At 39.5% G+C, this 18,250-nt stretch overlaps 1 protein-coding gene across 4 annotated transcripts in view; it reads left to right on the forward strand.

Moving 5' to 3' along the window:
• Window positions 1–18,250, forward strand: part of PRKAR1B (protein kinase cAMP-dependent type I regulatory subunit beta) — a 99,798-nt gene that overhangs the window by 42,790 nt on the left and 38,758 nt on the right. For all 4 annotated transcript variants that reach the window (XM_084536508.1, XM_084536507.1, XM_084536509.1 and 1 more), the window contains exons 5-6: window positions 13,949–14,010; window positions 14,754–14,800. In XM_084536508.1, the coding sequence (XP_084392634.1) occupies window positions 13,949–14,010; window positions 14,754–14,800 (109 nt within the window). The remainder of the gene's footprint in view (window positions 1–13,948; window positions 14,011–14,753; window positions 14,801–18,250) is intronic.

Raw genomic sequence — 18,250 nt, forward strand, 5'->3', positions numbered from 1 at the left:
GGATTTATCTCAGTCAATGTTTACCTCTTAGGCCAATAAATCTTGAGGTTCACCTTAACAGAAGTCAATATCTGCTTAGTGTTCAGCTCCATCATTAATATAAATATTTTAGTGACCTTTGCATGTATTAGTCTATTTTTTAAAGTCAACTTAATGTTACAAATCCTATGGCACATCAGTAGTTTATTTTTCAGATCTGTTTATTCATTTAAGAATTTTTTTTATAACCTCTGAAATTACCGTCAAGTGTGATGTGGCAGAAAGTGTACCTTTTTGAAGAGGAACGTGAGTGTATGATGCTGTTTAAAATCTAGAGGGAAGTGGCCCATAGTAGCAGGATCTGTTTGTGCAGTTCATCATGCATTTATCTACCAGCAGGGTATAAGCATTACTTCCATAGCTGGTTCTTTTCTGAAAGACATGCATTGCTCTTTTTTTCAAGACTTTCTTTGTATGAGCAAATCTTTCTGAGATCAAGTGTTTGCTTTTCTGTATCTTTCACTGAGTTTAGGGTTAGCAGGGACCTTTAGACCACCTAGTCTGACCTTTTTATCTCCTACTATCTTTATCTCCTCTATTTAAGAAACACTTTTCGCTGCCTTCCTCCTCCCCTTTCTTTTGACCCTCACCAACAAGAAGTTTGTCTGCAGTGTTCTTGTTATAGTTATCTTTTTAAATTGCACTTGATTTGGGTTGATAGCATCTCGGTCTAGACCCAGACTGAAGTGTCCCGAGGGCTGGAGTTTTGCCTTGTATATGGTCATCCATAAACACACACAAACATTGCCCTTTTCTGCCTCTGACTTGGACGTGGTCTATACTTGGGCATGACCATTGCATCTAAATATTACCAGCCATGGGTTGAGTCCCTTCCTAGCTCGTGACTACTTCCCCCTAAAAAGTAAGAAGCAAAGTGGGTTCGAAGCGACCTCCCTCCCCTTCCTCTGTGCCCAGGAGCACAAAAGGGGAACCCATGAGCTGGGTCCCCAGGTCACGCAGCCCTCTCCTTACCACAAAGCAGCCCGATGGCAAGATTTTTACAGGATCCAGGACAGTTACTTAATTCAGGCACTGTGCTCAAAATTCTCCTTGTTATTATTACTGCATTACAAAGCATATATATAATACTTGCAATTACAAGACACTTCACAAGTGCAGATAAGAGAGATGTTCTTTGTCCCAGAATGTTCTCTCTTTAAATCCCTGATTCTACAAACCCTTTCATTAAATTATTCCTTTTATTTCAAGTATGAGTGGTGACTGTTCGCACGGCTAAAAGCTTGCGGGGTTAGACCTTTTGCGAGTCTATAGAAAATTTACTGTGAATGTGGAGAGATTTCTATTATTCGTTACAAAGGTGCACGATCAGGCTGTAGGGGTAAATGCTTTAGAAGCGTTGGGCTATGGAGAATTCTGATCCCTGTCACATGAAACAGCATAAATGTCAGACCGTGGATTTATATGAATATTCCTTGAAGAGAACCAAATACAAGGAATTAGTTGTTCTCTCGTCCTATTTATTCCCCTTAATTGGATTTATTTTAAGTGGGCTTTAGTATAGACATTTCTGCTTAATTTCTGTATTGTATTTTGGAATTCGATATCAACACGAATAGAGCCAGCATGCCCTATATTAAAAAGCCTATTTAAACAGCAAAATCTTTTGACTATTTTTTTTCTTTATTATTTTTTAAACTTAATCTAAATCAGTTCTCAGTTTACAGGATGAGTATTTTAAGATGCCTGTGCCGGAGCAGTTTGTAGCAGCCTATCCAGCTAGGACTCGGGGTTCTTTTTGCAGGAATTATACATGGTGATTTTTTTTCCATCATTGCTTCATGTTCAGAAATAAATGTCAAAGATGTGTTTGTGTTGAGATAATTTGGATCAGCCATATATCAAGTCTTCAAGAGATGGAACCGTGAAGCATTTTTTCTCCCTAAAGTTAACATTCAGAGGGATTTGTATGCTACAGGCCATATCATCTCTGGTTTATGTGTGAGGCCTGATAGAGCAAGCACGGCACTTGGCTGTTTTTCTGCAGTGCATGCCTCTAAGTCAGACTGAGGAGCAGCTTACTGTTGTCAGCATTTGATTCATAGAGTTGTGTAAATGGGCAAAAAATTCCTTTCTGTCATGCCAGAGGCCAAATTAAACAGAAATCCGTGAGCAGGGAGGGCTATTTAGTTTTGAGGAAACAACATGAGTTGGGTGATAATGTACCTTCGCAAGTTTTTGCAATTTGGTTTGGGCTGAGTTTGTCCTGGTTTATTTAATGCCATAAAATACGATTCTTCCTGCTGAGAAACTGCTGCAGAAATGATACCAGCATGAAGGCAAACACTGAGCCAGCAGAGCTGAGTGAAAAGGTGCAAACACTCCACGCCGTTTGGCGGTCGACTGAGAGTGACCAAAAATGTCTGCGTTAATACTGATCTACCAGCCTGCCTGACGAATTCTTCGTGTTCCCTTTCAAACAGGCATCTCAAAAATGTGCCGCAGATACGCAGGAAGGCATATACAATAGTGCTTTTTCCCCTCTCTCATCCTGGCAATGTAATGAAAGCTCAACATAGCTGAGATTCACGGCCTCGCAATCCCTGTGGAAAGATAAAGTAGACCTGTGCACGTTAAATCACTGAATTTAATACTGGCCGCTCCTGATTTTTTCAATATTTGCAGCAGAACGCAGGAGAAACAGAGTAGTGATGTGTTTGCAAGGCAGTTTTTTAAAACAGCAAGCTGATAGTAAATTAGTGCGGTGAGGTTAGAAGTAGCAGGTGTTCCTGCCAGTAATATTGCTGCGTGTCTTAAAGATTGCTTTGATGTACATTTTAGTGGTTAGTGAAGATTCTGAAAGAAAATTACTGAGAAAGAAGGAACAAAGTAATGCAACTCGGTCTGAATTTATCTCTATGTGTATGAAGAAAGTGTGCCCTTAGGTCTGCATTTGTACGTTCTGTAGATTTAAACAGCTCTTCATGCCTAAAAAGCTTCATTTTCTTCAGATCCCTGTAAATACAGATCACTTAAGAAAAAATATATGTATCATCTGATCTAATCGATCTCTATTTTCTCATTCTCTGAATTACTGAAGCTGTAACAAATGAAGCTGCAAAAAATGAAGCTGCTTTAATTGACATAGTTCACTATAAACCTCTTAAAAAGAAGTATTTATTGTCTAAGGAAATTTTATCTCAGGTTCGTTTTATTGTAAAGATTCTATCTCAGAAATGCTGTGAATCAGAGATGAAGGGGAGTAATGATAAACTTAGGGAAAACATAAGGAAAATGTGTGGGTGTTTGAGTTTGCACATGTCTGTAAGCTATAATAGATATGCAAATATAAAATCAAGTGCTTGTGGACATGTGGTTTTGTGTCAGCTGTGAATTTTATTCATTAGCTGTTTAACACTACATCTATGCAATTTTAAAAAATAATTCTGACTCATTCTAGATAACCTTTATCAGCTTTTTTATAATGATTTCATTTACTGATCCAATTATAAACTAAATTGAATCCTATCCACTAACACAGGTTAAAATGTTTTTATTATATGCAGCTGTTTGATTTCCCCAGGTGTGGGAGAGCACAACAAGGATGGAAATTAATTAAGCAAGATGTGGGAGATGGTTGCGGCCGTATGTTATGTGCTTGTCAGCCAAAGGAGACGCATGTCAAACACTGCTTGATTAGTTGCAGCATGCGTTTTTCTGACTTGCAGGAGGCATGCTGCTGAGTGACTTGGTAACTAAAACTCTGCAGAGGCTTGGCTTCAGTCACTAATCACTTCCCAGCTTTTTCAGTGGCAGGACGTATTGATACACATCTTACATGAATTATCCAAGGAGTTCCCTGATAGGCAAAACTGTTTTACATGAAGCTGATAAAAACCTGCTCTAACTGCATTTATATTTAGCATCTAATCACTAATTCTTGCAGTATCACAAATGACGAGGGCCACCAGGCACAGAAAGGAAAAGCTTTTAGCCTAATATCTTATACTTCTTATTTTTTATCTATTTCTGTGGTGATATAGTTGCCAGGTAGAGGTGCTGTCTTGTGAGACTCAAATCTTTCTCCTAGGTGCAGGAGCTGTAGTCATAAAAGTAGTGTGTAGGAGCAGTATGTATGTGAGTTGAAGGAACAATCACAATAATCAAATACAATTTAATTTTCCCATATTTATAAAAAACTCTTAAGAGTGAATCTTGCACAGAGTACAAAAATAAGTAAATTAAAATAGGTGAATATTGGGTTCAAGACCAAGTTCCTACAAGCACAATTAGCTGTTTACAGGCATACTCTGAGTAGGAAAATTGATTAATAATTGATTAATTGGTAGAATAAATCTTTCCCTGTCAACAGTTTGCTAGCCAAAGAAATGCAAGAAAAGCTAAATATATAATATTTCTCTCTCATGAAAGACTGTCCTCTCCATCTCATTTTCAAAGGTAGAACAGAAAGCACTATTACTGTTTTGGGGGAGGTATTTTTCAATAAATAATGTCAACAAAAGGTAATGTACATAGTATGTTTTCTTTCCTATTTACTTATGCAAATGTGAAATGTAATTTACCATAATTCACTATGTCTTATGCTCCTGTGTCCCTAAGTTGAGCATCTACTCCAAGAGATAAGATAGTAGTGCATTTTGTATCTATCACTGCAAAGGCTTGGGAGCTCTTTAAATCTGAGCATTTGCTAATATATTTTCAAAGAACTTCAGCTGTAATAACCATTTAGATTAGTGATCTTTATCAGTGCCATTTACAAGGGACTTCTTTAGCTATATTATCTGAGTACTAAAGTAAGGATGATGAGTAGTGCGTAGTAACTCTGGTTTAATTGGGATAGTCCAGAAGAGGGAGCTTGAAATTAAAGAGTGAAGGGATTTAAAAGTACTAGAAGAAATAAATTGTTCAAATATGGGAACTTTGTGTTGGTCACCCTTTATCACTGGTGGAATTTGCTTCCTATCAGTAACAGCAGAGATTTGCTTTGGGGATGATTATTATTATTGTGGTGTTTTCTTTCTGTCCCACCAGAAGGAATTAAGTTAATATATTTATTTATTTTTTTCATTGTGTTATCCACCATTTCTTTTCTAGCATGTTTGAGAAAGACACAATTAATTAATTAACTGTATGGTGGTTACATGTAAATTGTATATACTCATCTGTGACTTATAGGACCATTCTCCTCAGTTAGCTCAAATATACTGACCTCATTTCAATTACACTAGAGATGAATTTGGCCCACTTTGTCTCAAGTACATGATTTTTCATCGTGATAAGCATTTCCCCAGGTCATTTCTGGAATGCCAGTTCATGCAAATAACAGCTTTGACTTAGTTACAGTGCCCTTCTGTGCTTCTAATAATAATATATTTGGAGCTTTCTCAGAGTAAAAGCTTCAATATATTATGCTTGCAGCAATGCTTTGTATAACCTCCATAAATGTCTCTATCTTTAAATTAGAGTCCTGTACCTGCTGGCTAAGGAAAGAGTTTTCAATCACTTATCCTTTACCTAATAAAACAGAAAGAAGCCTGTGCAGTCTAATGTGTGTGTCTCTGTCTGTGTATTTATATATGTAGATATATATATTTGTACATCATAACCAAGTAGAAACTGTATTTTATTGGACCAAGTTTCTCATTTTTTTTTACTTGCTTGTTTTTCTCTTGGCATCTAATTTTACCCCCCATTTTGAGTCTTACTTCCAAGATCAAAATCTTGAGAATGCTTACAAACAGAAAACAAACTGACAAATATGACTAAGATCAGTAGAAATATCATTTTACAATGTCTTATTTTGATATTAACCTTTTATTAAGAAAACTAATTTTGAAATAATACCATTGTGAAAAGTAGATTCTCTGAAGATACCACAGTAGAACATGTAGACAGTTACAAAACTTAAAAAAATATATATTTTAAATGGGAAATGGCATCAGCCATTTTCTGCAGGAATATTCAGTTTCAGCAAACTGATTATTTTCTGCAGGAAAACATGTTTTTACCTAATTTGTAATCAGGATCTCCTGATACGCACAGAATTTGTTGCCGAGCAGCGATACTAGCGATGCGAAGTTGGGATATAGTCTCCTCGCAATTATTTATGCAGAAGTGCACAGATACTCCTACATCTGTACACACACAGCATATTTTCCGTGCATTATGCATGGGATTTCCTCCAGCTGGCCTCCTGACTCGAGCTCCCCTGCCTCCGTGGTGCCTGCGGCTCCGTGCCGTACCGCCTTGCCTCTCCTGCTGCGGGAAGCTCGTCGCCAAGACAGGGCTGGAGGGGGCTTCCAGGGGTTCCTCATCCCACCTGCTGCTCCAGCCAGGTCCTCTTGGGGTTGGCTGCTCCAACCGAGGGCCTTGCAGGGCAAGGTTTGAAAGCCTTCCCTCTTCTGGGCCCCTCTTGCAGTACTTGACCATCCTTAGAGCAAGATGTTTCTGCTTATCTGATGGGAATTTCCTCTGTTCCCGTTTGTGCTTGGTGCCTTCTGCTGTGGTCCTCTAAGACGGGTCTGGTTCTGTCTTTTGTACACCATCCCATTAATCAGCTGTAGAGAGCAGTAAGGTCTGCCCTGAAATTTTCATAAGTGCAGGTCTAGCACCCTCTCTTCATCTGCATGCTTCAGCCCTGGACCATTTTGGAGGCCATTGTGGACTCACTCCAGTTTGTCAGAGTCTTTCATACATGCATATGGGAGAGCCCCAAACTGGATGCAGTACTCCATGCTGCCTTACAAGTGCTGAACAGGGGGAAAGAATCGATTCCTTCACCCTTCTGGGTACCGTCTTGGTAAAGCAGCTTGGTCTGCAGTTGTCCTTGAACTAGAAGCTGTAAAATATGTGTAAGTGGTCTGCTGTGAGCTCTGGAGAGCTGTGTTCAGCTGGACCTGCTCCAAGGGTTGCCTTGTAGCTGCAGCCTGGCATTAGGTCTGACGTGATCCGTGTGGCCTCACATACACGTTTGGTAGTGTCCTCCCCCACCTCCCTGCATCCCCCATGTGCCTTGCCACAGGGTGTCTTCCACTGGGACTTGTTGAAGGAAACATGGGTCTTCCATCAACCTCCTAAAAGGTAAGCTAGGGATGATAGCAAGAGGCAAATCTGAGTTATATGTCCACTGAGCCCTGACTTCTGGATGAGTGTGGTACAACAAAGGGCTTAGCTGCATGATTTCCACAAACAGATGCTTCTGAGGAGTGGACAGGAAGAAAAGAGGCCTTGGCATAAGCTATGGGGTGGGGTGGACCTCGTTATCCTCCAGCCGCAAGGCTTGGCCCCTTTTTAGAGGATCACCTCGTACTGCAGTCGGCCATGGCAGATGGTTTTCCAGATGAAGATCCCTGCAGAAACCCTGTCTCTTTGAAAGCTATTTTTAATGTGTTGAAGATGATCTGAACCATTGACCTGCAGATATATATAGAGTCTGTAAAATAAATTGATGCTATGCTTATAAAGCTTCATTCAGGTCGTTCACTGTAATAATTAATGAACCTATAAAAGGACTTCATAGAACAGTAAAAATGGAAATACTTCACAGAAACATAAGACGGCAGTTACATTTTTTTTCTGTTTCACATGCCTCTAAGTTATGTGGATTTGTGACTTAATAAATGTTATGGAATTAGACATGGACTTTAATTTAGAATGTCTTCTCATGTCTAATTTCAAAGACTCATGTGGTCATTATAGTAAAATCATTGTATCACTTAATTGTAATAATAATTAAACATTGACCATTATAATGAAGTAATTTAATGTTCTCAATTGTTAGTAGCCTTGTTTGTTGCTATAATTAATTTGTTGCTCTCCTAACAGGAAAAGAAGTTAACGGAAGTAGCTGCATAATGTTTTTATTAAGGATTCAGGTATGACTCTCTACCCTAGGTACATGCCTGTGACACCACATATTTGATTATAGCAACTGTGGGCTCCAGACCATTAACTTTAAATACCTCTATAAAGGAATCTTTTCTTTTACCTGTGCAAAGTATTGTTTTTATTCTCAGTAGTCATTTGATAATAGTAATTGTTTCTTAGTGGTTTCAGTGTTGTACATCAGCAATGACATGCAGTGTTTCTAGGATCAAGCTGTGGATCAAAGGTTTATACTTACATGGTGTGCACCACATAACACAGAGCCTCCCATTTGTTTGGTGGTGAAGTACTGCAATTATTCCTTCATTGCATAGATGTTAATTGAACCCAGTTGTTGGTTTTAAGTTCTGTGCTCTTCGTCCTTACAGGGCAGGAGAAGCTTGTTGTTAGAACAATTGCTAGAAAGTTGTTATCTTTTCAGGAAATGAATCATAAGAATATCTTAGACAAGCAGGAGAAGAGAACAACCTCCAAAACTTCAGAAATCTTAAAATAGTACCCAGATACAAGAGTTACAGCTAAAAAAGGCAGAGTTGTTATCAACCATGTTTACTAAACTTTAAGAATACATGAGTCAGAAAGGTTTAAAACACTGAAATTCTCATGCTAGAGCAGTCTTAATCAAAGGAAAAGTTGCATGTCTTTGTTGAATTATGCCAGAGTAACTACATATCTTTTAAACCTATCCTCAACAATACAGGGCTTTCTTTGTTTTGTTAGAGAGATAGCAAAACAAGAAAAAATGCTGTGTAGCACACATATTGAAGGCTTTCAGAGTTTGTCTGCAGGATGAAATTGTTCTGATTGAACTCTGACAAATTATAACCTGCAGGTATAACGAGGATTTTCCATTTTTGTCTAACACATATACATTTTGTCTATTCCATTTTTCCTTTCCTGTAATGCATTCAGCACAGCAAGGGCTGGAAAGAAATCTGATTGTGAAACTGATAAATTGTCTTACATAGTTTCCCTATTTTGGCCATTGCCATGGTCTGGTTCTGAAAGTGCTTGGAATCCTTGTTCTCTCGCTTTGTTTTAACAAGCTTGGTCTCAGTTGCCCATTGCCAGTACTATATTACCTACACTGCACATTATTATTTTGCCTATCTCATATACTGTGCTGACTCCAGGCAGCCTCAGTGTAAAAGCAGATGAGATGATTTATTTTTATCATTCAGTTTTTCTCGTGAGAAAGAGAAGCTCCTGGGCCTGCCCTCTCTACTAGCTTCTTCTTAGTGCAGTCATTTATGTCTTGGCAAACAGGGTGTATAAAATGCTACTGAATTAAATCAGCAAAGTGTTTCATCATACTTATTTTGCAATCAGTGTGATAGATTGTTTACTGGTATAAACCTTTGCTGCCTCATTGATTTGTGTGGCGTTTTCCTTTTTTGCATGAAAAGGGAGTTGGCTCAGCCTGTGCAGGTGTCAAGAAGTCATACAAATGACAGACAGCGGAGGGTCAGACCCTATGATTTCAACTCTGACCACAGCCATTTCCAGTTCTCCTGTACACCCATGGAAGATGCTTCATGTGCTAAAACTTGCTGCAAGTCTTTGATATCTTTGACCTTTCTGAAAATGTCTTTTGCATTTTGATATTCCCTAAGAAGACAGGTGGTATTTTTTGATTGAATAGATAGAGATTTCATGTCTAAACACATTTCTTGTTCTGACTTTGTTGGACTAGTTAACTGTTCTGTATGTTCTGTGCTGCTCACATGCTTCTCTTATAATTTGTTTTTGAAGGATACTATCAAAAAGTTAAAAATAATTAAATGTGCAGAAATCCCCCTGGAAAACATTAGTAATGTCCTGCTAGTGCCTCCCTTTGGATCCAAATGTGGGTATTCTTGTACATACAAACCCACTTGCAACTATAGTTCCAAAAGTTGTCCTTGATACCTTCTGGTTGGAACAAATGTTTGGCTCCAGGTGCCACAATTAAGCAGACACTGATCCTCTGGAAGCAGGTAGGGAAGTTGTGAAAAAAAATACAGAGCCTATCAAAAACTATTAAAAAATTTGGCTCTGAAGAGGGTCAGAGACAGCCCTCCAAGGACAGATGCCGAGCCCAGGAGGTGCTGGGTGCAGTGCATCACTTGTGGCTGCAGTCTCATGGAACAGCTGCTGAAATACCAGAAGTGGTTGCCCTGTTTTCTTCTTCCATCACCTGCACAAGTCATCTGGAAACATGGCAAATGATAACATTTCCATTTGAACAAAATAAGGAAATCCCTGTGAGCAATTCTCGTTTACGGCACAATAATAAAAACCCTGGCAAAAAATCAAGCCCTTTCCATATCAGTTCAGCACACAGAATTGCTAGCACAGTTGATGTCAACAGCTAAATAGCTGGTGCAGAGGCAGAAGACAGAGGCTGCTGTGTTCTTAGTGGTGCAGCTCAGACAGAGAAAATGAAATCACGGTAGTTCAACATTGGGCGAAGACTTAACTAGTGATTTTCTGGCTTTCTGTTTATGCTGTAATGTAGGGACATGCATGCATGTGTCTGTCTCAAATTATTTAACAGTATTTAACAATACTTTCAAAACCAAGAAATGCAATTACCTAATTTTGCAGAGCTGTAGGAGAACATGGCTACAATCTTTGCTTGATGGTGAGATGGTTGCAGCACTGTATTTTTAAGGGCTTCTTTTTTAGCCATAATAATCAGCAAATTATTTTGAATGGCTTAAAAACATAAACAGGTGCATGAGGCAAGAAGAAAACAACAGGCCATATTTTGACCTTGCTATATTATTTATGCCTTCTATGAGTGCCACTTCTTAACTCATTCGGTATTTAAAGCTTGATTTGTTTTCTCTACATAGTACAGACTCAGGACGAGGCTGAAACTGAATGTGGAACATAGGACATTTACTGGGGAGGTGGAAAATATGTCTGCTTATTGTAGTTTCATATTTTGGCTTGGGTCAGGAACAAATCTTTCAAATTTTCAAAGTATTTTGGCATGTTGATCCTTGTGACATTTTTGTGTTTATTTCAGCAACTGTGAATAAAGGCAATAAGAAAATTCTCAAAACAGATTTTACACTTAGTCTGAATTAAATGAAAAGCCAGATTTCATACAGGGACCTGAAGCATTCGGTACATTAGATAATGATAATTTCCAGAAGGGTGGTTTTCTTTGGTGGTATTCTAAATGTCCCGGCTTTTGGCTGCCAAACTTGTAGGTTGAGAAACTTTGAGGCTGCCTCTTGATCCATATCATCTGAGATCTGAGTCTGTTTAATGAATCTCAAACTGAGCATCCAAAAGCAGAAACACTCCGGCTCTTTAATCACTGTGAGAGATCTTGGCCTATCCATATAAATTAAGAACAATAGTTCCCAAGTAGAAAGAAACATGACTTTGTATTTCCAGTGACAGTCATGATATTACTGGTCACTTACATTTGTTTATCAAAGATATGTCCTTGTTTCACTTTGGAGATATAAATCAACACCACCACAATTACAGATAACATGTGTGTCTGTGTGTTTATATGTGTTTGTATGTATTTTAGGCTAATGTTTGATGATGTATCCTTCAAAGGTCTCTTTAAAAATCCAAGCCTTCATCTAATAAAATGAAGACCTTGTTGAAAATCATTGTATTTGTGATGGAAGGAGGCAGCAGAATATTCACGTAAAACAACTGCCAACAGACTTTGGGTTCATTACACCTTCCACTGAAAGTTTCGGTCAACGAGTTTTTTGAGAAAACTATGAAGTGTTGTAGAAATGAGATGTGGAACATTTAGGAGAAGGACACAGTGCTATACATAATTTATTGGGCACTGTTTGTACAGTCAATTGTTAAGTTATAAATAAAATACAGCCTTAAAACAAAGATGAAAGGCTGAAATTGTGGGTAGTTATTTCCTCTGCATTTCTATTCCAAAAAAAATGTTTCCAAGTTTGTTCGAGCAGTCACATTTTGGTTTGGTTATTGATATTCACAGTGTCATATCTATTTTTGGATGTTTCACACTGAAGACTTTATTCTCTGCCATTTGGTGAAGTGCCTTCTCCTCCAGTAAATGTTGCAGAACTCTTTGTACAGCACAGTGAGGTGACCAGGCCCAGTGGAGGGGAAATCATGGGGAGGCAGATGAGGCTCTGTTGATACCAAGTTTCCAGGTCCCAGAGCTACTGAAGAACAGGTTGACTTGCCTCATTGACACAAGGTCCCCTCAGTGACTGTTCCTGTTCAGCACCTAACATCATGGTACTTTTCCCCAGCACTATGCTCCCATTTCTTTAGGCTGAGAGTAGGCACAGGAACCAGCTCCACAGCCTACACCAGACTGATGCTTGTTTTCTGCCAACAAAGAAGTCCCTGAACTGGAGAAATCCCTGAACTGGAGAAATGCTTAACCCATGTAAGCTCATTAAAAATGAGTTTAGTGGATGTAAGAATACAGTCCACATACTTGTCAGAATAATTTATTATAGGTCTTTGCATCGGTGCTCAGAATGGGGTGCGAACATGGTCTCTGCAGCACCTCTGAGCAGGCTTTTTACCAGTGATGGAAGCATTTCCTAAATGTGAGTGGAAATAGCACAGGGTGGGCCTGATGAAAAAACAGGGGCAAAAAGTATCATCTTAGTATAGGTCTAAGCATCCCTTGCCGGTACTCAGGAGCAGCAGGAGGTGCTTGGGTTCAGATCTCCCACTTCTGCGAGTGGTACTGACCCAGAGCCCTGGTACTCCGTCTCAGCCATGGGAGCAAAAACGTTCTGGCTGCTTAAGAGGAAAGACATGACCAATTTGAACTTAGGAGTGAAACATTTCCTAGAACTGAGCCTGAATAAATTCTGGAACAGTTGAACAGGAAATAAGCTAATAATGGGATTTTACAATATGCATTTCCCATATAAGGCATTGAAATGCAACACGGGTTTGTTGCTGATCTTCTGGCTATTTTGATGAAAATGTTACATTTCTCCACTGTTTGCACTCCTTTACGTTTGTGAGGAATTTGCTCCATTCCATTCTAAGGGTTTCATCTCGCCTCCCTCATCGGTGGTCCTCGAACGGACCATTCCCACTTCGGACCAGCGAAGAGCCTACTTAACAACTCCGCCTGGCTGCCTTTTGTTTGTGTCGGGGAGCTATTTCCTTTAGCCCTTGCTACTGATGCATAGGAAGGGGAAGAGAGGTGGGGAGCACCCGGCTCAGTGCTGTTCATGTGTCTGAAAATAAGTTCCCCAAAACCCCGGTGTGGAGAGAGGAAGCCCTGGCTCCAGGGAGCCTGCTGTCTCCCTCAATAAACAAAGGACTGGGTTTGGGCAAGTTGCCCAAAGTGTTGGTGCAGGGTGCGTTCTCGCCCTTACTGCTCTGCCTGGCCTTTTAAGGATATGTGACAGTATGCTTAAGAACACAGTAAGGTGTGTAATTCAGCGGTGATTAATGAGGGAAAGGCTCTTCTGTAGCTTCAGCGTTTCTATAGCATTGGTCATACTCCCTTCTCACTAGTAACTCGCTGAAGTGCAACTAAGATTTTCAGTTTAGCCTCCTGTCTGCTGCACTGTAAGTGTAATCTCTTGCCAGCTCTTATGCTGCGTTAATTTAGAGCCATCTACCTTTCCAAATGTACTCTGCATTGTGGAACAGGTTTTGCTTGTGAATGTGAGGCCAGATGTTCAGAAGAGCAAAGCTCCCATTTAGGCATCTAGCAATTACTGCTGTGACACATACTGATTGCAGCTGAAAATCTGAAATCTGTCTGCTTAGACAATAAAATATTCAAGCTGGCTAGTTTGTGTAATGCTGTAAGAAGTGGCCTATGTGCATATAATTCAGGAGTTCTTTCAAAATAGCATGCACTGAATCACGGCCTTAGTTTTAAACGACAGCTTGTGCCAAACTAGTTATTTTGGTTTCTTGCCAAGCAGGGGTTCTCTTGCAACTAACATTTTCCTTTTCTTTTTCTACCATATCTCTTAATGAAGGCTTAATGCAACAATGGCTGTAGGTCTACTGGTTAGATAAGAAATACGTCTGATTCATTAACAATTTTTTCTTTCTTTTCCAGTGACATATTTGATGCCATGTTTCCCGTTACGCATATCGCAGGAGAAACAGTCATACAACAGGGTAATCCTTCCCCTCTTCTTTACCCTTGCATGTTTGTGTAGACTGTATGATTCACATCTCTCCATCTGAGAGTTCACCATCTTTGCTTAGTGGGAAGAATGACCATATTCCAAAAGCTTGTAAGTGGCGGGCTATATCATAAGTTCATTGATGTGGGCACAATCTTTTGTTCACAATCTTTCCTAATATATGTAGAGCTCTCTAGGGTTTCAAACTGCTGTGGTTAAATGTAGATAAGTAGTATTTTAAATTAAAACGTTCATTCCTTAAGATATTCAGGAAGTAAAGCACAACTCAGAGTGTGCAAGGGTGGCACAGGCTAGCTGAGGGTAATTAGAGGTGGAAAATATTTTTGCAGTTGTTGGGAATATTCAACACCTCATTGTGCTGTATCATAGCTATCACACTTGGCAACTTACCTGCATGCCTGCAGCATGTTGTGGAGGACTTCAGTACCCTCAGGATATACTAAAGCCTCTTGCTTGTTTATATTGAATAAAGTGTTGAATCAATCAAAAGAGATAAATTAATGCAATTGAAAAATACTAATAGGAAGAAATCATAGTGATAGTTTGATTTATGAAGGAAAGTAGGCAAGGATGTTTCAGAAAATGAATCTCCCTGTAAGTAATCTGGTGTACAGGCCTGTGCAAATATGTACAGAATTAAATATGGAGACAGGAAATAAGTGACTAGTTTAGCAGACCTTCAGGAAACATTCACCGTTTATGTTTTGCTTCCAGGTGACGAAGGAGACAACTTCTACGTGATTGACCAAGGCGAGGTGGATGTAAGTACACAGTTATGGTCTGATGCTTAATTTGATTTTGCGTAATAAACTTTTATGCACTGGCACACAACTTTATCCAGCCATGTTCTGTGGTTCTGTCTCCTTTGTTCTTGAAATAGATTTCACAGGATTGGTCTCATTACTTCACTTTTGTTGTGTTAAGTCATTTGTGCATAATTTTATAATTGGCATGTTTTACATCCTAGCTTATTTGTCCATTTCAGGCAGGAAAATACGGTATCAAAAACAAGCAAATGACATTATCTTCAGAACCCTAACCACACCTGGAGGTGTGCAGTCTTTGGCAGAACAGGCCACCATGCTGGAATGCACCCGAGGGTTCAGATCAACCATAAGGAAAATATTTTCTTTAATCAGTTAGCTTAGCTCATGTGTTTTTTTTTCTTCCAAATTGAGATACAGCCTCAGGCAGCTAGTTTCATCTCAGAAACCTTAATTTGCTTTTAAAATTAGATCCAAATATACGAACAATGCAGCATATTAATAAAGCAAGGATTATTATAAGTGTAAAGTGATCTGTTAGACCACAAAATGTTTAAGGGAGTGTGTGGTGGTTTAATCAGCAAGTCTTTGAAATGCAGCTTTCTTCTGAAACTGCCTTCCACATTGTAATCTATTCACCTCTTATCATATTTATGCTGTATGAAACTGACCCTTTTGCAGTTTTGCTGCAAGTTTCTCATTTGACAGAATTCTCTATACACATCTTTCCTACCAAGGGTTGTTGGGTAGGATGGGTTTGCTCATTAGCAACATTGCTCTTCAACTGCCCAGATGAGTTTTGTCTGGAATACTTAAAGGAGAAAGTGATTTATTTTAAATCCAGGCAGGAGGCATACCGTTATTTTAGTGAAAGTTATGGTTTTTTTTAGAAGTCTCTTTGTGTCAGGAGACCATCTAATTGGTATTGTTGGGAATTGAGAAACCTCACATGCTGCCTCTGCCTCTGGAAGCTGCTTCTCAGGAAATCCGCCTGACTCACTGTTCCTATCAGGCATACCTCTCAATAGCAAACATTGCCACATACACAGTGCCATAAAATAAAAGAACAATATTTATAGAACAGTGCTAAAATTTAGTTTTAAAATAATTGGTTCAGTCCTGATACTGAGCTTAATGACTTCACTGGCTTTGAATCAGACCCACAAACATACGCAAATGCACTATTGAAGTTATAGATTAATCTTCGTTAAAAACAATTTGCCTTCACTGAAAACCTTTAGGAAAGTATTCTCCAATGTTTGGCTCAGGAACAGAGGGGGTCCAAATGACCTAAGAAAACAATCTCAAAATGCTTGCAATTAATTGCAACAAAAGATATCTTCCACATGCACACATCACTTTTACACACAAAGCACTGACAAAGTGGGGAAAATAAATGTCCAGGGCCTAGTTTTTTATCTGCTTGTAAAACCATCACACAAGGTGCTTTGAAGATTTTCTGTAACTGGTGGTTGCCTCTGTGGCCAAGGTGGCCTTATCTCTGCAAATGCTGAGAAGCAGTTGCTTAGAGCATCAGTGGCTCTATTCTCTGTCAGGGAAGACAGCACCTTAGTTTCCTTCCCTGGTAAATCCTGACACCTACTCAAAAGCACTGTTACTACAGCATGCTAGTTGTATATCAGAGGTTCTGCTTGTTTTTTATGAATAAAGTTGAAATTCTTTCAGAAGTAATCTTCACCAGAAATGGTTCAAGACGTGTCCAGATCATTTTTAATTGATGATTTCTTGAGTTCATGAAAGTCTCATGCAGAATAATATTACATTTCCCAGAACATTTCAGGGGCCTTTGAGGTTTTTGAGATAGGAGTTGGGGTAAAACTTGAAAAGTAACGAGAGCAACTAAGTAGCCTCATTGCCACTGCAGTGCAAGTACCTACAGGCTCTTAAACTCTACAGAGGTTTTTGAAAATTTTATCCTAGACCCCTGGTTTGACAGGCTGGTGAGCAAGCAGGTGAGCAATCCTGTTGACTTTTGTGAGATTCATGTTTAGGATTAACTGATCTTAGGAGTGCTTTCCTGAACAAGGGAAGTACCACCCATTATTTGCTAAATAAAGAGTGTAGCGCACAGCTTTGTTTTATGCTGTTAGAGTTGAAGGCAGAAATTCTGTTTGTATTCTGATTAGTTTGCAGTTTTCCAGTCAATTAAATAAGATATGGGATATTCAGTCTTCCTGCCTTGTCTCAGAGATTTCCAAAGATTTCTAAGAAAAAAAGAAATTGCTGGATTCCTTTGAATAGATCACACCTTCATGTTCCCAAGCATTCTCAATCCCTACTACCCTCACTGCTGAAAGCAGCCTGTAGCTGCTAGGAGAATGATCAAAGTGGAAAGATCCACAACAATGTCATCCTGACGCTTCCCAGATCCGTGGATGGGCAGTTTTCTGACGTGAGCAGTGGGACAAACACATCCTAATTAGACTTAGATGTCATTTTGACTGTGCTTATTCTAGGACCAGCCAAAGCTCCTGACTCTTTATGTCTTGAAAAACTCTTCTGTGACCAACTATCATGATGTCCTCCTTCAACATCCTCCTTCCTTCATCCTGGTGGACCTAACTGCTGCAGTTCCATCTCCTCAGCTGGGTGCTCTCTCTTTCCTAAGCCTTGCTTACATCTTCAGCCAAAAAATAAATGAATTCCTTTGTGAATTACTGTGGAAGGCACAAGAAATATTCAGTCATCCAGGAGCAAGTTGCAGCTACACCATGGGACCTACAGAAATTACTTATGGAAATTGCCTTTGCTGTGAAGCATGCAGGGAAACAAGCCCTATCCCCCAGAGATTAAAACTTGTACCAGGACAGTTGGTGCAGAGCAGCTCATGCCCAGTAACTTGCTTGTGTATAAGGCAGTGGCTCCCAGCCCCCATGGGTGTGCGCTGTCAACTCTGTAAATATAGTGCTCCCCAGAAAAAAAGTTCTTCCACTTTCTGGGCAACAGTGCTAAAATCCTTGTTGTCTGAAGAAAATCCAGACCGCTAGTAACTGAGCTGCAGTTCATTTAAGCCTTGCCAGATACTTTTTTGGCATGCTTCCACCCTTCTCCAAGAAAAAAAAGCTACTTGGAGAGTAGACAATTGACCCCGAGACTTAAAGCCTCAAGCCATTTTCTGCCTAGTTCAGCTGGTGTTGGCATATGCATTGAGGCTTTTAACCCCTGGCCAGGCTGTGCTTTCATCATTTCCATGATCTGCACAGAAGTGGCAGGTATGCCTGGACTGTGGATCCAAGGAGCAATTTACTCTGAGCAGCCAGGTTTACCATGCACATGCACAGATACATATAAATGAAATCGCAGTTACCATCATAAAATTTCCATCCCCTGGAAGAAAGTTAGGGCAAAACTGAAATAAAATCTATCAACCAAGCAAAAAACAAACAAACAAACAAACAGAAATTACCAACAAAATGGGGATAACAA

This window comes from Aythya ferina (assembly GCF_964211825.1).
Source record: "Aythya ferina genome assembly, chromosome: 15".
Lineage (NCBI taxonomy): Eukaryota > Metazoa > Chordata > Aves > Anseriformes > Anatidae > Aythya > Aythya ferina.